At 37.0% G+C, this 25706-nt stretch overlaps 2 protein-coding genes across 3 annotated transcripts; one reads left to right on the plus strand and one right to left on the minus strand.

Moving 5' to 3' along the window:
- Positions 1 to 648: 648 nt before the first annotated feature.
- On the minus strand, positions 649 to 9966 carry dhrs9 (dehydrogenase/reductase (SDR family) member 9). 2 transcript variants are annotated; one of them, XM_034694515.1, is made up of 5 exons: positions 9778 to 9966; positions 5606 to 5922; positions 4013 to 4271; positions 3760 to 3923; positions 649 to 974 (listed from the first exon to the last, which is right to left on the minus strand). In XM_034694515.1, exons 2-5 carry the CDS (start codon positions 5916 to 5918, stop codon positions 751 to 753), a joined length of 960 nt encoding a protein of 319 aa, XP_034550406.1. In that variant the 5' UTR covers positions 5919 to 5922; positions 9778 to 9966; the 3' UTR covers positions 649 to 750. The 2 variants fall into 2 exon arrangements, with proteins under 2 accessions (XP_034550406.1, XP_034550405.1); XM_034694514.1 differs by lacking the exon at positions 9778 to 9966 and adding an exon at positions 9413 to 9691.
- Positions 9967 to 14526: 4560 nt separating this feature from the next.
- abcb11a (ATP-binding cassette, sub-family B (MDR/TAP), member 11a) lies at positions 14527 to 24016 on the plus strand. The gene is made up of 23 exons (XM_034693942.1): positions 14527 to 14692; positions 14826 to 14896; positions 14980 to 15113; positions 15191 to 15362; positions 16665 to 16789; positions 16867 to 17041; positions 17116 to 17229; positions 17319 to 17429; positions 17511 to 17636; positions 17730 to 17933; positions 18058 to 18228; positions 18333 to 18522; positions 18716 to 18785; positions 18890 to 19142; positions 19235 to 19339; positions 19458 to 19619; positions 19741 to 19944; positions 21310 to 21551; positions 21668 to 21824; positions 21923 to 22120; positions 22210 to 22416; positions 22875 to 23021; positions 23598 to 24016. Exons 1-23 carry the CDS (start codon positions 14527 to 14529, stop codon positions 23796 to 23798), a joined length of 3705 nt encoding a protein of 1234 aa, XP_034549833.1. The 3' UTR covers positions 23799 to 24016.
- Positions 24017 to 25706: the final 1690 nt, after the last annotated feature.

Raw genomic sequence — 25706 nt, forward strand, 5'->3', positions numbered from 1 at the left:
GTGACATACTGTCGCCCTTTACTCTCTCTCCTCTCTCTCCTTCCTTTCCCTCCTTTTCTGGGACCCAGACTTTGTCTTTCCAGACATTTTACCTACCTTTAGTGCACTCTGTGTGGATTAATATGAATTTAAATAAAGTAGAGATCTCTGATATACATTTTATGAAGACAACAGGACGGTTTTTTAAATTACCTTATTCTGAATAAAATATCAATTGTGATTTTTTTTTAATTATTTTCGGGGCCCCTGTCAGTCATGGGCCCTTATAATCATCCTAATTTTTGCCCCCTATACGGCACCACTGGATGTAAATAAGATGAATAACATGGGGATATTTAGTCTGTTTAATAAAAGAACAAGTTTAAGACCTGATCTATAAGAGAGGTAACCCTGAATTACTTCTGCTGTGATCTGGCGCTATATAGAAAATAAAATTAGCTGAACTTCCAAGGGGGGTGGGTTCTGCTGTTGGGGCCCCCCCAGTATAATGGTAGAGGAAACACTGGCAAGTGATCCTAAGGAGTAAAGGTCTTTATCAGTGTTTGTGTTAAACTAGGCGCCTAATGTTAGATAGTTCAATTAATAGTGAAAGCATTACAATTATGTCTGCTGGAATAATTCAAAGGCACAATAAAGACTCAGAAACGCTTTATTATACAGAACATTTGATTTATTTAATACTTTAGTAACAATATGCAGCTGTCAACTGTTTGACCTTTGGGGCTAAATATTTATTAGACTACATAGAAACTACAGTACAGATATTTTTGGTCTGGGACTAGTCATAATCATTAAACGATCACAGAGCCAGGAGGGCATGTAGGACAGAGGCAGCCAGATTAACTTTGCGTCCCATCCCACAGTGTAGCGAACGCGAGGGTGAACGGCAGAGACGGCGTGCTCCATAGAACGGACCACCTTCATCAGGTTCCCATCTGCTAGCTGTTTCATCCTCAGTTCACACATATCAAGGGCTGAAAGAGAAGAAATTCATACACACATATTGAGTTTAAAAGTCATGATAACTTCTAATTTAAACTTCTAAGATTTTCTTTGAAGTTTCTCATAAAGAGATGAATATGTTGGTGCTAATTATGGGTAGAATACAGGCATAGTTTACTTTGTACAGTACTACTAAATATTGAATGAAAGCAGATGAGCTGAACCAGCAGATAAGTGCTTTGTTCGATGTCAATGTTTATAATTTAATAACTAAAGAGTAGAGCATTTATCTAACTAAATTAAGTCCCAGAAAATCATGTCGATTATCTCTGAATTCCATAATTCAGTCCCAAAAGACCCTATTACTTATTATCCAGGTAAGCAGTGTTTTAGGACAGACATATAATGAACGTTGTATGTTGAAGATGTTATGAGCGGTTATTTGTGTTACAGTTGTTGAAAACTAGATAACGAGTGTTCACTTTAGGTGACCCCTTTTCTATCATGTGCTGTTTGCTTTGTGTTCAATATGTCTGTCGATGTTGCTTACGTGTACTTTTCACATAATTATTAGTTTTCTTGTTGAGTTATTTTCTACTTTTGTGTTATTTAAAAGTTTGAAATAAAGGTATCAATCCATCAATAGTTGAAATATGATAAGGATGAATATCAACATGACAGAATTTCATAAGAATGAAATAATGAAGTTTATTGGAAAACAGAATTTTTCGCTGAGTGGGTAAAAGTGTGTCCAATGTACGGTGTGTCCTGACACAGCAGCCTCAGGTTCGAACTCAGCCCTTTGCCCCTTCTTGCATTTCCTCACCCACTCTCCCCTTACATCATTTCTGGTCTTTTTTTCAGCTGTCCTTTCAATAAAAGCAGAATATTTAATATTCCTGAAATAGAAGTCTTTAATCATCTTAATATGACCTTTGGTCTTAAAAGTCTGTGGATTAAAAAAGTTCCCTGATTTAGAGAGTCAGGGTATGAACAGACCAGACTCAGAGCTCTAATCTGAGGACAGACAACACTCAGAAGGAACAAATAAACATCAATGAAGTTCATCACAGGACTGGTGTGAGAAGCATTATTAAAGAGTCTAGTAAATAATGCTGGAGAGAGTGACTCACAGAACGTGTTAACTTTGTTTGTCTGGTTTATTTTTGGCACTGTGAAGCAGCCCTGAAACTAATTTAATTATCCTGGTGACATAAGTGTGAACAAACAAAGGTGAGAATTGCAAGGTAACTCACACATGATACAATATCTGAAGCATTGCCCACAACTGTGTGATAACTGATAAATAGACTGATGAAATTGATACAGAATGATAAAAGTTAAGATGCTGGATTGAAGGCTCTGTAAGGAGGTTTCATATTGTGTTGATTCTGGTGACCCCCTTTGGGCACAATTAATAGTGTTTTTCTGGCAATTAGACTGCATGCATTTGATACTCCATCATTGATTTAAAGCTACACAAAATTATTACATGTACCTTCATACTATCACCCAGCTGTATTACATACTTGATTCTGATTAATCACTTTACAACCCCATCATGGAGGACCCTACCCATCCAGCACACAGACTGTTCACCCCCCTCCCCTCAGGCAGAAGGCTGCGCAGCCTAAAAGCCAGAACAACAAGGCTAAGGTGTAGCTTCTTTCCAGAAGCTGTGAGACTTGTGAACTCTCTGACCTAGGTCTTATCTCTGCACTTTACCACTGTGACTGCATGCACACATTACTGCACTTTGTTGCTGGTTTAAAACTAAGTTTTTATATTTACTTACTGCAGGCTTAAGGTTATGTATATATTTCTTTACTTATAGAGTCTACTTTTAGCTTGTTATCTATTCTGTATGCTGCTGGACCTGAGTAATGTGTTTCGTTCCTTCATGTTTTTAAATGTGACTGAATGACAATAAAGTGAACCTTGAACCTTGAACCTTGACAATAGGGAATACATTTGCTTCCACTTACTGGTGAAATATCGACCACACTCCTTTCGCAAAAAAACCTGAACACAGGCACGAAAATTCAGATTAAAGAGATGACAGATAACAGCTTCATTTATTTATTTATTTATTTATTTATTCATCATTTAGTTCAAATTTTAGTCACTTTTTATTCTACTTTATTTATTTTTTAAGTATAGCATCTTATTTTCTTTTAATTGTTTAACATTTTAGTTTTTTATTATTTTAGAAATGTATTTTATTTTGGTGATTTTCATTTTTTGTGTTGAGTTTTAACATCTTATTTTACCTCCAGTGTTTTCTCATTAAGATATCATACGAACATTTCCTCAGTTCGTTCAGCAACTTATTTTGTATTTGTATTTATTTATTTTATTTTCATTGTTTTTAGTATTATTGCTGCTTATGTTGTGTTCTTCACTTTAGGATTGTGGGTGGGTTTTGGGGTCGGGCTGGGTTGGGATTAGGGTGGGGGGGGTCTTTTTTTTTTTTTTTTTTTGTACAGCACTTTGTGTTACAATATCATTGTATGAAAAGTGCTTTATAAATAAAGTCTGATTGATTGATAAAGTCTGAATGACCAATGTTGCTACTAAGATCTTCATTTTACTATGTAGGTTGGAAGAGCATCAGTATAAAGGAGACACCATCAGTTAAAAACTCCCCACAGAGCCTCAAATGTTATTAGGCGCAGGAGAAGAGTCATGAAGAAGTGGCGCAGTAAGCCAAATGGATATTTTGACTGGTATGTTTTTCAATGATATCTTGAACAAAAGCAAACAAATCAAGCAAAATAAATGTATCATTATTTCTGAAAAACAGGTGCAGAAACTCACATGTCTTCAAGAAGGGGGCTCCATAGTCGTCCTTCACATCTTGAGGTATTTGTTCCCAAAGTCTTGATATGTTGTTTTTAAGCATGTCTGCCTCAGTCAAACTTGTCTTGAAGAAGCCCGGCTCGATGCAGCATACCTTTACTCCAAAATGTGCCATGTTCAAACTGAATGAACAACAGGGGATTATTTTTAAGTCAAATACAACACTCATGAAAATCAAAATGCATTGACGAAAAGTGACATTTCCTCTCACCGCAGGCTGTCCGAGAAGGCCTCCACTCCGTACTTGGACACGCAGTACGATCCACCAAATGTGCTGATCCGCCCAAACACACTGGCCACATTCACCACTCTGCCTCTGGCCTTCTTAATGAGAGGCAGGACGCTCAGTGTTACGTCGATTACGCCAACAAGATTGACGGCTAACATGGGCTTGTGATCATCTATGGTGAGCCAGTCATTGGGACCAGAAGGCACACCGACTCCAGCGTTGTTCACGACAGCCCACAGGTCTGCAGAAACAAGAGTGCAACTATATAAACCCATGGAGATAAGCATGTTGTTGCTTTTTCATTGTAAATCAGTACTATTAATTGTACGAATAGTTAAAAAAAAAGCCCCTTCAATACAAATTTTTTAACAGTGCAGTACTCATTTCTACTGTGTATTGTTCATTTTTAACAGTGCAGTATTAATTTCTACTGTGTATTATTCATTTTTAACATTTCAGTATTCATTTCTACTGTGTATTATTCATTTTTAACAGTGCAGTAATTATTTTAACTGTGCATTATATATTTTTAATGGGCAACTGACGACCCCTCATAATTAGTTTCCCATCATGCTTTGTGTTGGTCTGAATGACTGTTTTATTAACCCTCCTGTTATGTTGCGGGTCAAATTGACCCTTTTAAAAGTCTATTTTAGGCAATATATACCTTCCAAACCAACTAAATGCAGCATAAAAATCTGGGCAGCATGTGACAGTAGAGATGTGGTGTTAATTTATCAACATCACTTCATAATTAAAAAAAAAAATCAAAATTTAAAATAAAATAAACAAAAATCTATGTCATTTAAAACTATTGTATTTATATTTTTGACTTTCATTGTACATTAAAAAAAGTTTTAACATTAATTTAAATGAAAAATGAGTGAGTTATCCTCATTGAACCATGATCTGTTAGAAATAAAGAACACCAATGGAATAAATCTTGATTTAAATGGTTAGTAATCGAGTTAAAAATTTGATTTAAAATTGTATTGGTTTTTTTTGGGGTTGTGACACTTTTGGATAATTGAATATGCTCCAGTTCAAATTGACCCAGGAACATTATTGGCTGTTCCAAAGAAACAAACATAACAGGAGGTTTAAGCTTGTTGTTTAAGTTTTAAAGATGCAAATGTTACTTGTATTTTTATGTTATTTGAATGATGTTTTGAGATGTTTGATATCACTCTGTGCTGTTCTGTAGCTTTTCTTCAGTTGAACCCTAACTGGGGAGACTGCATGTGGTGGATTTTGTTACCTTGGCAAAGCTTCAGAAACTATTTCCTTTTTTTTCTCCAGCTTTTATGTAAGGCAGAACAAACTAGCTTCTAATTATAACTTCATGCGCTAGTCAGACTTGACAGCTGTATTCTTTTTTTTTTTTCCAGCCGCCATCAGGAAGGCAAACAAGTCAAGACAAGAATAGTTATCATGACCCAGTTTCAAACATGAAGTCAGTAAGAGATGAGTATATTCAATCTATTGACTGCAGGTAATATTACATATCACATAAAGAGGAAAACAGACTGAGCACTTTAAAGATTTAAAGAAAGTGAAGTAACCAAACCCACTTACATTTTTGTCCGACCAGAGTCGTGATGAAAGCTGCTACCTTGGCAACGCTTTGAGAGTCGGTGACATCCAGGGAGACGGTCGTCAGTCTGTCTGAGGCCGTCTTCTTCAGCTCATCCTCACCTTTTTCAGTGTAACAGCCTGCGATCACACTAAAGCCCAGCTTTTCCAGGTGCTTGGCGAGGAGATTACCAAAGCCAGAGTCACAGCCAGTGATGTAGACATATTTATCTTCTACGTTTTTCACTCTTTTTCTCTCCTTGTACCAGCGATAGATGAACCAGAGGGGCACCAGTCCCAGGATATGCAGGAACATTTTACTATGGAAGAGAAAACAAACAAAAACCTTGTTTTACTGTTTGAAAGATCTCTGTCACATTTGTGGAGAGCAGTTTCCACCAAAACTGGATCCCTATCAAAAATGTATTGAACAATGTGCAAATAAACATGGCGTGTCTGAGCCATGAGATACCTGAAAACCCAAACATACTGGGCTAAAGGTTGAAACACTTAATTGGAACAAGATGAAACAAGCCCACATTTTTGAAACAGGACTAACAGCCCGTCAATCAAACGCCTCCAGGAAGGGACTCTCCCGCATGGTTCAGCATGAAACCACATTTTTAAGCAGTGACTCCTCCTTCAGTTCACCATCAATGAAATGTTCACAATGCATCATAGACTGCACAGTGTGATTGGTGAACCAAGTGAACTCATTCAAAAGGATTCCTTACTTTTGACTTCTAATTATTAACTTAGTAAATTGTCATAAAAGAAGAAAAACAGCCTTTAGATTTTTTATCAGGACCACACTGGATGTTTGAAAGCTGTTAGTTTCATCAGGCCAACAGTCAAAACCTCTAAACTTAAAAAGTAAGTTCATCTGGTTGATTTATAAAATGCTGCCTCCACAATCCCAAATTCTGAGAATTAACACAAGTCCTGAAGCTTATAAATGTTATTATTTGTAGTATTTTGATGTATAAATTAACACACTTTTAGTACATTTTTTTTTGTTGATTGTTACTGTTCTGTTTTTTGTTTTAAAAGGTGACATATCACGCTTTTTTCATCAATATATATCGGTCTAAGAGGTCCCCAAAACATGTCTTTAAAGTTTATGCTCAAAAAAACACTTTGAAATCAGATTTTGGCATGCCTGAAAAGCCCTCTTCTTCAGCCCTCCTCAGAACACTCTGTTTTCCCTCTGACCACGCCCCCTCAGGAAGTGGATGTGCCCTCGACTGTCCAGCAAACGAACCTACACACATTTGGCTGCTGGAGTCTTTCCATATATATTTGATTTACTTTTGCTTGAAAAGTAATCAGTATTAATAGAAAATTACTATCAATTCAAATTCTATAAATCAAAGTATTGATAACTGGTGGCAATTTAAAAAAGTATTTTTTGTGAGTTAAAACTATGGGACGCTGTTTGTAAAGTTGTGCACACCCAAAATAATAGCAACATTTCTCCACATTTAGCTCCAAAACGTCATAAAAATGTAGAGTGAATTTTTAAAAGTCACTTTTTTAAATTACATTTAGAGGAATATTTGTGATCGTCTGCAAATTGAATTATGTTGTGAAAAATAAATTAAGTTAAAATCATAGTTAAATCCAAATGTTAAATCTAAATCTAAATGTTAACTATTAATCTAAATGTTAAATGTAAAAGTTAATCTAAATATTTAATTTAAATGTTAATTATAAATGTAAATGTTAAATCTAAATCTAAATATTAAATATGAATCTAAATGTTAAATATAAATCTAAATGTTAAATGTAAATGTTAATCTAAATATTAAATCTAAATGTTAAATCTAAATCTAAATGTTAAATCTAAATCTAAATGTTAAATTTAAATCTAAATGCTAAATATAAATCGAAATGTTGATTATAAATCTAAATGTTAAATCTAAATCTAAATGTTAAATATAAATCTAAATGTTAATTGTTAAATCTAAATGTTAAATGTTGCTCTGCGATCCTAAATATTTAGGTGATATGCAGAGCGATACAGACTTAGCAATAGCAACTTAGCTTGTCTCTACCATAGACTGGGTCAGTTCTGTCTCTGAGCGTTGAGAAATCTCTTTATAGCCTCCAAAATTGCCTATCCAGCATTTTTACAGCGGGCAGTCCGGCTATAACCCACTGGAGTCATACTGACAGACTATGATTGGGATATCTGACTCGCTTTATGAAGCTTTTATTTTGTTACTTCAGCCGGGCGGCAGTGTGAATTTGTATTGGGCACTGTTAGTAACAAAATAAAAGCTTCATAAAGCGAGTCAGATATCCCAATCATAGTCTGTCAGTATGACTCCTACAGGTTATAGCCGGACTGCCCGCTGTAAAAATGCTGGATCAAGGGAGAAGTTCTGTTGGCTGGTGGTGAGGCTTTCAGCAGTGTGTCTGCCCCCTGGTGGCTGGCTGCAGTATAGGTCAAAAAATCTGTCTCCCCCATTCATTTGAATGGGGGAGCAGTCAAACTTTAAAAAATAAATACATGTCGTACGACTGTTTCTCCCATCCGTATGCTGTGGTTATATGTAGTTATTATTTGACTGTTTTATGTTCAAGGCCTCTTTTTCCTGAAAAGTTTCTTTTTCGTTAGTTATTAGAGTTTAAAAAATGGGGTTTTACTTCTGGGTTTCCTTTGATTCACAGCCGCTGTAGAGTGAAACTTCAGAGGACACACAGCGTCTTGTGACATTACGCTGTAGGGCGGAGCTTATCACAGTGGCTTCACAGGCTCTGGCTGCACAATGGCGGCACCCAGGAGAGGGATTTTTTGGCTTCAGAACCATACAACAGGAAGAGGCAGAGCAACGCTGTACATTATATTTACAGTCTATGTGCTGGATGGACAGTTTTGGAGGCCATTAAGAGATTTCTCAAAGCTCAGACACATGACTGACTCAGTCTATGGTACGGACAAGCTAAGTTGCTATTGCTAAGTCTGTATCATAGACTGTATAAAATAGGTCTGTATCACTTTATGAAGCTTTATTTTGGTATTTCTGTGAGGCGGGAGTGTGAATCTGCATATCAGCTAAATATTTAGGATCGCAAAGCAACATTTAACATTTAGATTTAACATTTATATTTATATTTAACATTTATATTTATATTTAGCATTTAGATTTAAATTCAACATTTAGATTTAAATTTAACATTTAGATTTAATATTTATATTTAAGATTTAGATTTAATATTTAGATTTAATATTTAGATTTAAATTGAACAATTAGATTTACATTTAACATTTAGATTTATATTTAACATGTAGATTTAATATTTAGATTTAATTCTAGCATTTAGATTTACATTTAGCATTTGGATTTAACAATTATTTTATCCTAATATATTTTTCACAACAAAATTAAATGTGAAGAAGATCACAAGTATTCCTCTAAATGACTTTTAAAAATTCCCTCTACGTTTTTATGACGTTTTGGAGCTAAATAGAGAAATGTTGCTGTTATTTTGGGTGTGCACAACTTTATAAACAGCGCCCCATATAATACATGACAGAAAAATGATCCTACTATGAAAACATACCTGCAAGCATACATACATACCTGTATGTTATTAAGTCTCGTCTAACGTTGATAGTAACATGGGACTCTTTGTGTAGCTTAATTCAATAACAATTGAAATCATTATAGTTCTTATGTGAAAGCTGGTTCTTTGTGTATTACAGTACCAATGTTAAGTAGAAAGAGTTACAACTTCAAATCCATAATACAAGTACTTTGTGTCTTATTACTGAGCTGAGCAAAAGCAGTCTAAAATGACTCTTACCTGCGGTGATATAAGACACCTGTGTGTAGGAAACCCAAACATTCCATTTGACCTGAATAAACGCTTAGCTGCATCATAACTTCAGATAGTGTCCAAGTTACTATCTCAGGTAGAAGCCAAACAGGTTTTTCAGAGCTCGACTGCCAATCTTCACATTGCATAAAGTTGGTCTTTTATCACGGTGAAGGCTGAGCTTCTGCCTAACTCGTAGGTCTTGTTCTCACCCTGAACGACCACATAGTTAACCCTTTGGCTTAAACTTGGGTTTCATCACATTTACATACTACACAGCAGAGACCATGGACCTGGTTGAACTCGTTCAACATCACTTTGGAGAGTGCATTGAAAAGAAACAGAAAACCTACCTGTATTTTCTCTGAGGTCACAGCATGAGTCCGTGTGTCAGCGCAGAGCAGCAGGGAGAGAGCCTCACAAAGAAGAAGACGGGAGAAACACCCTAAAAGTTTAATTTAGACTTAAGTTTCAGTTTAAACTTCAATGCAACTTCCGGGGCACACGGGTGTCTCTTCTTCCTCCTCCTCCTCCTCCACCTCCTCCTCCTGCAACCTATTTTAAATGAACATAATGTGTCAACAGCGCCACCTGCTGGAGTACCAGAGAGAAACCTGTTAAACTGGTTAAACCAGTGGTGTCCAACTTTGTCAGAATACCTCAGGGCCAGTGGCTCCTACTGAGACTTGGGAATCATAAAAGTTACATATGAAATCTCTATCTAATAATAACTATTTTAAATTTGTTCTCAATAAATCAGTAACTAGGTAGTCCTCAGTTCTCCACAAGCCACGTAAACATTAACAAACTTTAGCTTGTTATATTATATTATATTATATTATATTACATTATTATTGTAACTACAACTCATGGTCATATTACATACCCATATTTATTTTATCTATTGCTTAATCTGTCATTACCAACCATAATCACTCCATGTCAACCTGTCACTACTGAAACATTTTTAATACTGCCTGTAATTACTGCTATTTAATCTAAATTCCATTTGTAACATTGTATATATCTAAACTGTATTCTAGCTTTATTTATCTATTTTTATTTTTACTTATTTTATTTCATTTCATTTCATTTCATTTCATTTTATTTTATTTTATTTTATTTTACTTATTGAAACTTCTTCTTGATTGTACTTATGTCTGGGTTGCTGTAACAACTGAATTCCCCCCCCCCCCGGGGGATCAATAAAGTAATATCTCATCTTATCTTATCTTATCTTATCTTATCTTATCTTATCTTATCTTATCTTATCTTATCTTCTTCTGGAGGATAATGTTTTTCATTAGGGTCGGGCAATACAAGTATCATGGTATCACTATGGTACAAGTATGGTGTTTTTGAAAGTGGTACTTATACTTTAGTATTACACAGTCCCAGCACATGGTAAATGTACATTTGTACTGTATGAAACTTAAGGTACGGGTAATAGGTTTAACATGGTATGTTAAAATTTCTTATTGGATTTTAACATACCACAAATTAGTTTTCCACCGACAGGTTACATTTTTTTAGTTGTGTCAAACTGAAGTATTTACCACTCAAGCAGTAGTTAAAGAGTGCTAATGGATGAACAGGATTGGGTTTGCTGAGTCTGACTTTTACACAGACAGGACCTGATACAAAAGCACACACTCAATAGAACTGAGAACGTTACAGTACAGTGCTAGATGGCAGTAACACAAGGAGGCCACAAGATGATGCTGTTATGGCAGCTGATGACTGAAGAGAGCTTCACCTTACCGTTTGAGCACAAAGTTGACCCGCCCACCATTAAGTTCCACTCTTACTTTGAGGATATCTGATGTTTGATTTCATTCTGATTTAAGAAAGTATACCAATAAAATCAAACTAGAATTTATAACTGCAGCTAATACATTCTGCGTGCTGTATGTCCTTTGGTAAAACCATTTGTCAGTCTTGTCAACAAACCAACAAAATGATCATTAACACAGTTCGACATGTTTCCAGTCTTGCACTAGCTTAGCCAAGCTAGCATGCTGTTGGGTGTAACTTAATGGTTTCATCCTTCATGCCTGTAAATAAAGCATGAATTAAACAGGGAACACTTTAAAAAGTGGAAAAAAGTAAAAGATTAATGAAAACAGTGAGCCCTTAAATCAGAATCAGCTTTATTGGCCAGGTATGCTTGAACACAAGGAGTTTGTCTTTGGTAAACTGTGCTCTCTTTGTAAAAAGGCATTAGAATAAGACATAAAAACAAAAATATAAATATAAATATAATAATAATAATAATAAAACATTAAACTATAAACACATTTTTAAAAGAATAAAAGATAGGCATGACTAATATGTACAGGCTAAAAATAATATATGATAATAGTGCAGTGGTGAGTATTGTAAATGATGTTGACGTGAACGTGAGGTAGTTTTGACATTAAAAAAAGTATAAGTAGGTCACAGTTAAATAATAAAATAAATTTAAAAAATGTGAATTATGTGAATTCTGCTTGGAGAAATATATGAAATCATACTAACCTATTAGATATACTTGATTATGCTTTCTGCTTTTTGCTGTGTATTAATTCACAGTTGTTAATGCAGAGTTCATGACCGAGAAAACCTTCAACTCTGTGGGAGAGATCAAACAGATTAGTCTGTTTTTATTTAAGTGGGTTATCAAAGCTCCCTCCTTGCTGTTTATTATCAATCACCTGTGTTGTGAATAATAACCGGTTGTAAAAAAAGAGCAAACTCTGAACCGAGGTATTCTATTACTTGTCCTAGCGGGCATTAACCCCAAGCTTTTGCTTAATCACTATGAATGTGTCTCCATTCACACATTAAATAAACAACAAACTTTATGAAATAATAATGTACTCATACAAACTAACTAAAACTCCACAATGTTGAAAAGTGAATAATGGATGGCGACTGATTGATTTATCTTAAATACTATGAAGTGTATTCACAAACAGTTATACTTTTAAAAACTGTCTGAAATGAATCATTAATGCTAATACACGTGAAATGTGAATAAAAATGTTGCCAGAAATGCAATTTCCTCCACAAGACAGTAGAAGTAGCAATTTTTTTCAAATAATGATGAAAAAAAAGCTTCTTAAAATGTTAATTGAATTTCAATTGACCTTTTGATTGGTTCCTAATAACAAACAGGGACTACATTTTAATGTTTAATTGGTGTGTGTATACAGAGGTGGTATCTGAGAAAGACGAATGGCCTTGCGGTCATTTAACTCAGTTTACAATCACTTATGATAAGCAGTAGACAAATACCAACAGTTTCTATACCAAATAATGTTTTCAAATTTCACATTAGGTAATAAGTTAGTCGCACGAGTTTGGAGATACAGAAGTTTTCTAACAATAGTTAATGTACGCTTTGGTTTAGTGATTTCATTTTTTTGTACAAAGGAAGTTTAGTGAAGGTCATACTGCTGACACAGGTCTTATCAGTCTAATGGAGGCGTAGATAATGACAAGGAGAGGCAGGGATTACGCAAAAATATTATAGTTAAGACAGGAATTTTCTCTGATGAGCCTCAGTAATGCAGGTTGATTCTTGAGGAAAGCAGAGACATCAAGTACAGTAAGTTTTGATTTTCTTTCACATAAACTGCACTAATCTTCCAGGATTATTACCATTATTTTTAGATTTTAAATTACCCCATGTGTGAAACATGTATGATCATTATCCTAACTATAAGACAAACATTCATTAACCAGAAAAACATTTTTTTTCAAAGACATCATGGAAACTTTACTTCTTAATCTTCAACTCTATATGTATGTATTGAAACAGAAAACTGTGAAAACATGAATCCTACCAGTGTTAATCAGTGGATCCATTGTTTTGAATCCACAGTGCTTTGTGAGGACACACCTGCTAAGGTGGGTCAGCAAACATGAAGAAATCGATTAATCTTAACACACCAAGAGAAGACAGAAGAGGTGAGTGACCGTTGTCTTGCAATACAATTGTACAAAAAAATAGGACACATAACATCATTAATTTGTATAAAAATAAAAACATCTCTCAGTATAATTTGGTCTCTGTTATTGCAGATGTGGAGAGTGGGTGAGTTTGTATCGTATGATTTAAATTTCCTATAATGTTTCAGACAACAAAATATTTGCAGTTGTGATCAAAATTATATTTACTTTACATTGGATCTTTTACAGAACTGAGAAGAAGAAAAAAGAAAAACCACCCAGTGTGGGATACCTTCAGTTGGTAAATATCTTGTCTTATTCTGTTTATATTTTGTTTAGATAAAATTTGATCCCCTTTCTGGGAAATCATGGTTACAAATCTGAAAACAGGCTTTTTTCAGAGCACACTTAAATGTTGACTTTTTAGACATAGCCTACTGTTCGTGGAAAAACACAGATGCTACAAATATTAATTTGAAATCAGTTCAGCCTTTAAGAAGTGATGTGCAAACACACTAATCTGGCAGTAACAACTGTTAGAAAACTTGTCATGTTGTGTTAATGTGAACGTACTGTCAGGAACCATTTTGCATTCAAGAAGAGTACTTTTACTATTGAAACTTTGCCCTGTAGACCCGGATAAGTTAGCAGAACTCAAAATTATTGAGGCAACTGATTGCCTCAATAATTTTAAGTTGACTAACTTAAAAGTCTTAAGTTTTCATAGTTCAAATAGATTGATTAAATGCAACATATAACAATTAATTACAGGTAAATCAAAGTACTCAAATATTTTGAGTTACAATTACTTAACATTTTAATCTGCAAAAGAGTTCATGTTAATCAAACATTTTCAGTATGTACAACTTATAAAGACACAAGAAGTCACAGCAACTCGAAATATTTAAGTTAGTAGAGATTTTTTCTTTGTCAAGTTTACCCAATTTACTATAACTAATTATTTTGAATGTTTGGATTTACAGTGTGGGGAATTTTTGCCTATGCTCCTGATATTTCATCATCAATACCTGCAGAACTTTATGAACTTATTTTTAGAACTGAAAAGTGTCGTTGATCCTAACAGTTCCTCCAAAACAAGTTGTAAGACTCAAATTCCTGTAAATTCCTCTCTTCAGTTTCGTTTTGCCACTACCAAAGAGGTAGCGATGATGGTGGTGGGGGGCTTGTGCGCCCTCATACACGGAGCAGCTTCACCTCTCATGCTCCTGGTTTATGGCATGATGACTAACACGTTTGTGGCCTATGAACTGGAGGTCCAGGAACTTAAAGACCCAAACAAGACATGCATCAATAACACCATATACTGGATAAATGGTTCTGTATATGAAACACCTGAAAACAGTACTGTGCAGTGTGGGTAAGTACTTCATTAAGAGTTAAAGTGAATGATATGACAGAGAAAAACTGCTGAACTCATTTTGTTCTCCCTGCAGGGTGGATATTGAAGCACAGATGACCATGTTTGCATATTACTATGTTGGAATTGGGTTAGGAGTTCTGGTTGTTAGTTATTTCCAGGTAAAAATTGAAACTTAATTTAAAATCCTTTTACAATATATTACTGAAATGAATTACTTTCAGCACTGTCCATTACTCTATAGATTTTCCTCTGGGTGTCAGCGGCTGCACGACAAATTCACAGAATAAGACAGACTTATTTCAGAAAAGTAATGCGGATGGAGATCGGCTGGTTTGACTGCAACTCTGTTGGTGAACTGAACACAAGGATTTCAGAGTGAGCTGGGCCTCTTTTATCTGCACATCAGGCTGTTATCAGTGTTATCAGTGCTTCAGGGTTTTCTGCTCTTCTAGTGACATCAACAAGATCAACAACGCCATCGCTGACCAGGTGTCCATCTTCATCGAGAGGATTTCTACGTTTGTGTTTGGCTTCATGGTTGGGTTCATCGGTGGGTGGAAGCTAACTCTGGTGGTCATAGCTGTGAGCCCTCTGATTGGTGTAGCTGCTGGACTGATGGCCATGGTGAGTGGTCGAATGTTGTGAAATAGAGATTGCTTACTGCTGGCAAGTAACGCATAGCAAGCCTTTTTAATTGTACTTAAAGATCCTGTGAGGAGTTGGTTATTAAACAGACTCAAATGAAATCTGATGCATCTGTATGACCTACAAAAGCAAATGAGACTATCAGAGGGACACTGATCATAATGTGAAGTTATTTTATGTACATGCTACCCCTGTTGTACAGTAGGTGTCAGAATGGGCAAATAACACTCTGCCAAAACTGCTTTTCTAGAAGTTTTCCATGCCAAAGATTTGTTTGGAATCACATATTGGATAAAAAAGGATGACATATTTGGTCCAAAAGCTCTACCTGCACATATGAGGACAAGATAATAATATATTTAATAATAAACTTTATATCTATACAGCACTTTTCTTAACAAGGTTACAAAGTGCTTCACAACAAAAAAGCAGAGAATTACAAAGCATAAAAAACAGGGGGGAGAAAAAAAAAGACAGAAGCAAAACAAGACGTCTGAATGCAGAGCAAATTCAAGAATCAGGGGTGGAGAAATGCCTTCTTTCATAAAAATGTTTTTGGTGAGTATTTAAAGGCAGTTAAGGTTGTGGACTGTCTAATTGTAAGTGGCAGGGAGTTCCACAAACTTGAGCTCTGATTGAAAAGACCCGGTCACCTTTTGTTTATAAGACAGGATCTTGGCCCAACCGGCAGAGATGTATCCACAGACCTGAGGGGCCGCCCAGGCACATAGGGGGTTAAAATGTCGCTTAAATAGTTTGGGGCCTGTCCATTCAAAAATTTTAAATTATTTAATAAGATCTTAAAATCAACACGATAAAAGATCAGCAAAGATCCAAAATGTCTTTGTCCCAAGGGAAGGGCCAAAATCAAAACAACCAGTAATTCTTCACAGGAGCTTTAAGTAGATTCCTGTACTTTAAAGGGGTATTTTATTTTTCATACTTTTATTTTCATACCCCACATTCCAACACTAGCATATAAACTTCGTACTCATTAGATTTTTCAATAAGGCTTTTTAAGTATTTTATTTTAAGGACATTAATGAATTATTTTTAATTTGCATCAATACATGCCACCTTTCCAACCCGACCACTTTTATTGCTTAAAGAAGTTGAATCAGTTCTTCTTTAACCAGACTTATTTTATCTGCCCTGCTAGTGCAGTACATAGTCTTTATTTACTTTTGCCACCTCTGCCTGGTAGGAATGTGTTGCTCCTCTATATACAAATCATATGTCACAACTAGGTGTTTTTGCATCATTTCCTCTCTTGCCTTTTAGGCTGTGGCCAGGCTGACTGGACGAGAGCTGAAGGCATACGCAAAGGCAGGTGCAGTGGCGGACGAGGTCCTGTCATCCATCAGAACCGTAGCAGCTTTCAGTGGGGAAGAAAAAGAAGCTGAGAGGTATTATATCACTTTTTTTAAGATCACAGGAAGATTTTCTGCAATGCAAATTATAATGAGGCATTTCTTTTTTGCAGGTATGATAAAAACCTTGCAGAAGCTCAGAACTGGGGCGTGAAAAAGGGGGCAATCATTGGCATTTTTCAAGGATACTTGTGGTGCATCATTTTCCTTTGTTTCGCTTTGGCCTTTTGGTATGGATCTAAATTGGTCATTGAGACCAAGGAGCTTTCTCCTGGTACTCTTATACAGGTATGATATGTTAAGCATGTTTTATTAATGTAACTCTAACGTCTTCAAATACAACAGCTGTTTTTTATGTTTAGGTATTCTTTGGAGTACTCATGGCAGCGATGAACCTGGGCCAGGCCTCCCCCTGTCTGGAGGCTTTTGCTTCAGGTCGCGCTGCAGCAAAGACCATCTATGACACAATTGACCGGGTAAGACCAGGATGCTTCTTCAGAAATAGTTCATTGTAAGAACGAAGATCTTCACGGTGAAATAAAATCCTGTGCGGTTACATTCACAGGAGCCAGAAATTGATTGTTTCTCAGAAGAAGGTCAGAAATTGGAGAAAGTGGAAGGCGTCATTGAGTTCCATAACGTCTCTTTCTTCTACCCATCACGACCTGAAGTCAAGGTACAATTCTTCAACTACACATCATTTCTTTGTGGCTATTTAAGTTCCAGAAATTCAGTTTTACATTATCTCCTTTTTCAGATTTTAGATGATCTGAGCATGCAAATCAAAGCAGGAGAAACCACTGCTTTTGTGGGGCCAAGTGGATCTGGAAAAAGCACTGCAACTCAACTCATCCAAAGATTTTATGACCCAAAAGAAGGAAAGGTAACTACCTGTGCTACTTGTAGAGGCACTCAAGACAGCACTGAAAAGTTTAAAGTCTTCACTGCAATTTAATGCATACTTTTTTTTTCTCAGGTGACCTTGGACGGCCATGACATACGTTCTCTGAACATCCAGTGGCTCCGATCGCTCATTGGAATAGTCGAACAGGAGCCCGTGCTTTTTGCTACAACCATTGCAGAAAACATCCGGTTTGGTCGCCCTGGAGTAACAATGGAGGACATCACCCATGCAACAAAACAGGCTAATGCCTACAATTTTATAATGGACTTACCACAGGTACATACAAACATGTCAAGACAATACAAGAGCATCAGAGTACTTACAACTGTTTCATGAAATATGTTCATTTGGGTCAGTATTTGACTAGCTGAAAATGAACATCCTGTTTCTTCTTCACCAGAAATTTGATACTCTGGTTGGAGAAGGTGGAGGTCAGATGAGTGGAGGACAGAAACAGAGGATTGCTATTGCTCGAGCTTTGATACGCAACCCAAAGATTTTGCTGCTGGATATGGCCACGTCTGCCCTGGACAATGAGAGTGAGGCTGTAGTCCAGGAGGCTCTGGATAAGGTAAGACACTCACTACCTGCAGACTGCATTAATGACATCACTTTTATTATGAAGTTCAGCACCAGGTGTAATGGAGTGACTCTCTTATATTACTATATGTTCAGGTGCAATTGGGCAGGACAACAATTTCCATAGCTCACCGCCTTTCAACGATCAGAAATGCAGATGTCATCATCGGGTTTGAGCATGGGCAGGCTGTGGAGAGGGGAACGCACAGTGAGCTGTTAGAGAGGAAAGGTGTCTACTTCACCTTGGTCACCCTGCAGAACCAAGATGTATCCAACACAACACATGGTAGGTGCTTCAAATCATTATAAGTATTATCTACACATCTTATCAATACTTGAAATGACACCACTTGAATAAAAATGACAACACCTAGTAGAATTAAAACTGGAATCAGTATCTGCTGAGACATGTAGGACGGCAGCGGCAGAGGCATTTGATTAACAATGATTAACAAAATCTTTGTTATTTCTCCTGCTAGATGAAGTCGGTGAAGCTCTTGATGACTTTGATATAAAAGCAAGGAGTGGAAGCTGCAGATCCAGTAATAGGTATTTTCTCCAGGCCAAATAGATCCTATTAGAAAACAAATATGGGCATTAATATTAATGTACCACACTGAAATAACTTGATGCTTTCAATGTAACTCCCATAGGAGCCTTGTTCGACTGAGGTCTCAGAGCACTCTATCATCAAACAGCCTCAAGATCCTTTCCAACATCATGATCCCACCAGCAACACAGACATATGAGGAAAATGTAGTGGAAGAGGTAGAGCCAGCCCCAGTAGCTCGTATCCTCAAATACAACCAGCCAGAATGGCCCTACATGGTGATGGGATCACTGGGAGCGGCTGTCAATGGCTCTGTCAATCCTATCTATGCTATCCTGTTCAGCCAAATTCTTGGGGTGCGTGTTGTGTTCCTCATAAATGCTGCCACTGCTTGAGTTGGATTTGTGTTCTATTCAACAAATTATTTTTTAAACGTTTGTATTTCCAGACGTTTGCCATTCGTGACCTGGAAGAACAGAGGAAGCAGATCAACGGAATATGTGTTCTGTTTTGTGTCATAGCTGTGATGAGTGTCTTTTCACAGTTTTTACAGGTTTGCATACTTATTTGCAACACTATGACGTATAGAGTCGAAATCTTTTCCAAAACAAAAAACCAAATAATCTAGGATTAACATTTATGCATGGATTGACTCTGATTTAATCTTCTAGGGATATGCTTTTGCTAAGTCTGGAGAGCTCCTGACTCGACGTCTGAGGAAAGTGGGCTTCCAGGCCATGTTAAAACAGGAGATTGGCTGGTTTGATGACCCAAAAAACAGCCCTGGAGCTCTGACTACCCGACTGGCCACTGATGCATCCATGGTGCAAGGGGTGTGTAACAGAATTACACGCCTGTGTCAACTTTATTTACATTACTTATTACACACAAAAAAAAGCCAATTTAGGGGTTCCAATTAATAATATGCATGATCTTGCTGGTATCACTCCTCAGGCAACTGGATCTCAGATTGGCATGATCGTCAACTCATTGACCAACATTGGAGCGTCTTTCATCATTGCTTTCTACTTCAGTTGGAAGTTAACTTTAGTCATTTTATGCTTCCTGCCACTCATCGGCCTGTCGGGGGTTTTCCAAGCTAAAATGCTAACAGGTTTTGCAAGTGAAGATAAAAAATCCATGGAAACAGCAGGTCAGGTAAGTGCCACTGAACCATGTTCAGACAGCCGTTGTTTTCTTCCTTAAGGTACGAAGCTCAAATGTTATTCTGTCCTACTCCTGTATCCAAGTCAACCCTCCTGTTATTTTCGTTTCTCTGGAACAGAATAGTGTTCCTGAGTCAATTTGACCCGGGACATATTCAATTATCCAAAAGTGTCAGAACCCCAAAAAATCCCAATACACATTTTTAATCTAATTTTTAACTCCATTACTAACCATTTAAATCAATATTTAGTCCATTGGTGTTCTTTAATTCTCACAGATCTTGGTTCAATGAGGATAACTCACTCGTTTTTCATTTAAAGTAATGTTAAAACTTTTTTGAATGTTCATTGGAAAGTCCTAAATATAAATACAATAGTTTTACATGACATAGATTTTTGTTTATTTTATTTAAAATTTTGAATATTTTATTTTTTTAGGAAGTGATGTTGATAAATTAACACGACTCCTCTTCTGTCAGTTGCTACCCAGATTTATATAATGCATTTAGCTGGTTTTGAAGGCAGATATTGCCTAAAATAGACTTTAAGAAGGGTCAATTTGACCCGCAACATAACAGGAGGGTTAAAAAAAAATCAAAAAGAGTAGTGAGTTTGACAAATGATCTAATACTGTAAGCTATGAGAGGCTGAATGCTTACAATACCTTTTTTTTTTTTAAGATATATTTTGGCCTATTTTCACCTTTATCGGATAGGACAGCTGAAGAGAGACAGGAAATGTGGGGAGCAGAGAGTGGGGGAAGACATTCAGTGAATGGTTGACCGGTTGGAGTCGAACCGACGACCTCTGTGTCGAGGACTATATTCCCCATATGTGGGACGCTTAGACCACTAGGCCAGCAGCGCCCCGCTAACAATGCTATTTGATAACATAACACAATTCAGTAGATAAATCCCTAGCTTATGGTACTATTAGCCAACAGTTGTGTTAGCTAACACCTGCTACTGTTATGTGTTAGCTAACACAACTGTTGGCTGTTGGAATAAGCTAGCAAGCAAATGAATGCTAGTTTTAGCTGTTGTCTGATGGAAGCTGATAGGATACCATATGAAATATGATGTTTTCATTTTAAATAAAGCTCAATCACCCTCAGCCTTTCACTGTCTTTTTAGGTGCTGATCATTTTTTGGGGGGGTTTAATGTTAGGTCTCTTAGATTCCATATGTTTAAACAGCTCACAACTTTAAACAGCAGTACAACATTATGACAGCGTTTGGGCTACCCACCATAAGTCTGAGGTGAAATGAAAAAGGATGCCTTAAAAATATGGGGATATGATGTGGATAGAATTTTCAGAGAAACCATTGGCTAGGTGACTCAAACTTTCCTCCCACAGGTATCCAGTGAGGCTCTTTCCAACATCAGAACCATTGCCGGCCTGGCCAAAGAGAGCTCATTTGTGGAGTCATATGAGCAAAAGCTTGAGCTTCCCTACAAGTCAGCCAAGAAGAAAGCCAATATTTACGGTCTATGTTTTGGTTTTGCCCAGTGTGTTATCTTCATGGCATATGCAGCTTCGTTTAGATATGGAGGCTATCTGGTTAGCTCTGAGGGATTACCATACATGATTGTATTCAGGTTGGTGAAGCCAGTTTTCAAATGAAAAAATCTGCCCTTTTCAGATTCTATATTAAAGAATGATTTATTATGTATTTACAGGAAGTTGATCTGTCGCTCTTATGGTGTTTCCGCAGGGTGATTTCTGCTGTTGTTATCAGTGGGACAGCACTGGGCAGAGCTTCTTCCTTCACTCCAGATTACGCTAAAGCCAAAACTGCTGCCTCTCAGTTTTTCACACTTTTAGATCGAGTTCCTAAAATTAACATGAGCCTGACAGATGGAGAGAAATGGGTTGGTGATTTCCATAAATTATCAAAATCATACCTAATAGGATGTCATTGTATGAAAAAGTGACATTCAAATGGTTAAGCGTTGTTCTCCTTCTTCAGGACTCATTCAAAGGGGAATTAGATTTCCTCAACTGCAAATTCACCTATCCAACTCGTCCAGACATCCAGGTGTTGAAGGGCCTGGTTGTGTCAGTGAAACCTGGTCAGACTTTGGCATTCGTTGGGAGCAGCGGCTGTGGGAAAAGCACCAGTGTTCAACTGCTGGAGAGGTTTTATGACCCTGATGAAGGCAGAGTGGTATGTAGACTGATTCAGACATTGATTTTCCCAGATGTAGTTTAATCTATTCCAAAGCCTGTCTAATTTGTGTTATCTGTCATTTCTAGTTGATTGATGGTCGCTCATCTCAAACTGTGAATGTGCCCTTCCTGAGATCTCAGATTGGCATTGTGTCCCAGGAGCCGGTGTTGTTTGACTGCAGCATCGCAGAGAATATTCAGTATGGAGATAATACTTGTACTGTCAGCATGGAGGAGGTTGTTGAGGCCTCTAAGAAGGCCTTCCTTCATGACTTTGTGATGACACTGCCAGATGTGAGTGGAAACACTTTAATTGAAGTGGAAAGCATTTGACTTTGTGCTTTAAGCTATATCTGTTATTATAAACAAGAAAATCATTTTAGGAGAAGGGGTCATATGTGTTGATGATCTCCTTTAAGTCTTTGCTTTTATCAGTGAGCCTTTTCTGAGTTTACTTTAATTAAAACTTTAAATTGATATCAAACTTCAAAATTATTTTTAACACGCCTTTGCTGCTTTGTTCTGGCTCTTTCTAACATGGATTTAAAAAAAACAGACAACAGTCTGACCTTGACACTAACACTACTGATTTGATAAAGCATATTATTGTTTTAAACAGTCTCTTAATCTCATGAATGCTAGCACAGACTGTTGCTACTTGTCTTTACCAATTTCAAACAGATTTTTACAAGCCTGATTTTCTCTACTCAGCTTTATCCATTCCTCATAATTCTTTTAAAATGTTTTCTCAGAAATATGAGACTCAGGTTGGCACCCAGGGATCCCAGCTGTCTAGAGGACAAAAACAGCGCATTGCTATCGCTCGGGCCATTGTCAGGAACCCCAAGATCCTGCTACTGGATGAAGCTACCTCTGCTTTGGACACAGAGAGTGAAAAAGTAATCTACTTCTATACACCATTAAACAGAACTGACATCAATATTTTCCCTCGTACAAGCAGTGGCAGTTCTAGACCAATTTTAATTGGGGGGCCAGGCTGGGGCCAAGGGTGTTGTCAGAGGGACACATTCAACCCTGACAAAAGAGACTGAGAAGGGCGAGGACCGGCTGAGAACAAACTGGCAAAACATCAGTGCATCCCTATATACTAGACATATATACTACTGTGTACTATATCAAAATGCAGACTGACAGCAGCTGTTTGGCTGTTTACACTCAACATGAGTCCCTTAAGGGCCTGGAACCAAGTGCTACACGCATGTGTTCTGCCTGTAACATCAGCGCGATACCGAAGCTTTTTTTATTGTATAATATTTGTTTGATGTGGAAGGGGGGGCCACAGGGGGGTCCAGGTTCAGTTTTACAGGGTCACCAGCCCCTGTTGGCCCCTCCCCAGAACCGCCACTGCATGCAAGAAGGCTTCTTCCTGTTATGACATTCATATCAACTTCCACATTATATAAAAGAACTTTCTTTAATACTGGGTTTCTAACAAGGGTCTGTTTCTTCTTCAGACTGTCCAGTCAGCCCTTGATGAGGCAAGAAAAGGTCGAACCTGCATCGTCATCGCTCACCGGCTGTCTACGATTCAGACTGCTGACATCATAGCTGTGATGTCTCAGGGAGTTGTAATAGAACAAGGCACACATGATACACTCATGGCCAAGAAAGGGGCCTATTATAAACTGGTCACAACTGGCGCTCCTATCAGCTAGGTGATTACAGCGTCATGATGAAATGGTGTTGTATGGGGCTTTTTGCACAGTTGAGTTAAAGTGTTGACATGCTGTTGAATCAAAACGTAGAATATCCTGAAATGTGAGACTGTTAATGATCCATATGAAGAGCTTTGTCCTTTTGCATATACAGAATTGCTTCTTAAAACATCAATTTTTTGTTCAAAATACATCATTTATTATTAACAGTATAAATGTAAAACCACTTATTGTATATTTCATTTTTTAAAGAAGTTTAGCTTAATGATTTTTACATACATTATGTCATGTTTTTCTGTTGTTGGGGTCCTAATTCATGTCTTGAAACATGCCTGTACTTTGTAGTTAGATCTTTTTTACTCATAAAATATCAACCTGTTCTATACGCTACTTAAATAGAATGAATGTGTTAGTCTAATTGGTGAATGACTCAGGCTGTCTGAAAGGCAGGGACGGAATAAATGAAATGTCACCAGCTGAATGCAACACAAGTACAAAGAGAGTCGTGATGCTTTTATAGTGAAAGAGTTCCAACCTGGTTAAAATTAGCTTGCATGATGCAAGTTTGTGACTCATATTTTCTGGTATTATTTTTTTTCTGGCAAATTGCCTTTATTAGATAGGACATCTGAAGAGAGAGATTTATATTGGGCAGTAGAGGTTACTGACAGCAAGATTTAAGTATTTATAATACTTAAATGATTGCACTCTCTTAATAAATAGCTTATTTTATACACTCCAAAATGTACATATTGCATAAGCATAATGTAATACAGCTGTGACCCCCCCCCCCACACACACACACACAAACACAAACACAAGTTCAACAAATGCATCAGCACATGCCACACATGAATTTGCCTGTGAGCAGTTTCATTTATAATTCACAAAACAGTTCAAGCTACCTTTATGGTGAGACAGTCCACAAACACATGATACTAAAGCAGTGGCAGAGGTTTTCCCTCTAACTTGCTGTTTCGCTCGGACTTACCCTTAAACCACGACACAGAAAAAAACAATATCAATGACTCTCCGTCACCTTCAACAAAAACAATATAACACAATACAAACTTAAACAAAAACATAGACAATTCTAGGCATGGGACATTCCAAAGCGACAAATTCCCTAGTCATTTGAATAACCGTCTAAAAGTAATAACTTAAAAAACAGTCCAGCCCGAGCACATTTTATTCAACAGAGCTGAACAAAGGATCACTGAGTGTGTCAAAGTTAGAAGATCTAGCCCTATCAAACACATACCCAGCGGCTTCACCACTGGCTTCATTTCGTATACAAGGCAAGGCAAGCATTGGAGACATTCAGACAGGCATAAAAGAACACAATTAAAATAGCTTAAAATAATACAAGTCAATCCTGGGCAAGACACCTCCCTACCTGTCCTCTCTTCTTCACGTCACCCAAGCCTCATATCGCACTAGCTCTAGTAACTACATCAAGCTCATCATCCCCGGTACTTCTACTATTTTCGGCCGTAATTCCTTTCATTTTGCAGCAGCTAACGACTGGAATAACTTACAAAACACCCTCAAACTTTCAACTTTGACTCCACTCACAACCTTCAAGCTAAAACTTCAACAGATTTCAGTTGACTGTTGTTCCTGCTGATCACTTCGGACTTTACTTACATGCATACTGTAATACACACATACTTTTTTACACCTTGCGCACATTGCTTGTTACTTGTCCACTTTTGTTCTATTTTATGTTTTTATGTCTGTGTGTGTATGTGTTCCTGTTGGTGCCTCTTGGTCAGGTGATGTTTGTAAATGAGAACTGGTTCTCAAACATTTTTACCTGGTAAAATAAAGGTCTAATAAAACAAAACATGTAGATGCTGCCCTCTGGCTTTTCAGACTCGTCAGCCATCTTGAAGAGGAGTTCTCTGC

This window comes from Notolabrus celidotus, chromosome 10, assembly GCF_009762535.1.
Source record: "Notolabrus celidotus isolate fNotCel1 chromosome 10, fNotCel1.pri, whole genome shotgun sequence".
Taxonomy (NCBI): domain Eukaryota; kingdom Metazoa; phylum Chordata; class Actinopteri; order Labriformes; family Labridae; genus Notolabrus; species Notolabrus celidotus.

Excerpts from the sequence above, each read along its gene's own strand:
- dhrs9 (XM_034694514.1), bottom strand. The coding sequence starts at position 9,573 with ATGCAATGTGAAGATTGGCAGTCGAGCTCTGAAAAACCTGTTTGGCTT. Across the intron at positions 5,923-9,412 it reads GGTGTCTTATATCACCGCAG|TAAAATGTTCCTGCATATCC; the intron begins GTAAGAGTCATT and ends TCTCTTCCATAG. Across the intron at positions 3,924-4,012 it reads GCCTTCTCGGACAGCCTGCG|TTTGAACATGGCACATTTTG; the intron begins GTGAGAGGAAAT and ends TTGTTCATTCAG.
- abcb11a (XM_034693942.1), top strand. The coding sequence starts at position 14,527 with ATGGTGGTGGGGGGCTTGTGCGCCCTCATACACGGAGCAGCTTCACCT. Across the intron at positions 19,620-19,740 it reads ATGCATCCATGGTGCAAGGG|GCAACTGGATCTCAGATTGG; the intron begins GTGTGTAACAGA and ends ATCACTCCTCAG. Across the intron at positions 21,825-21,922 it reads TGACAGATGGAGAGAAATGG|GACTCATTCAAAGGGGAATT; the intron begins GTTGGTGATTTC and ends CTCCTTCTTCAG.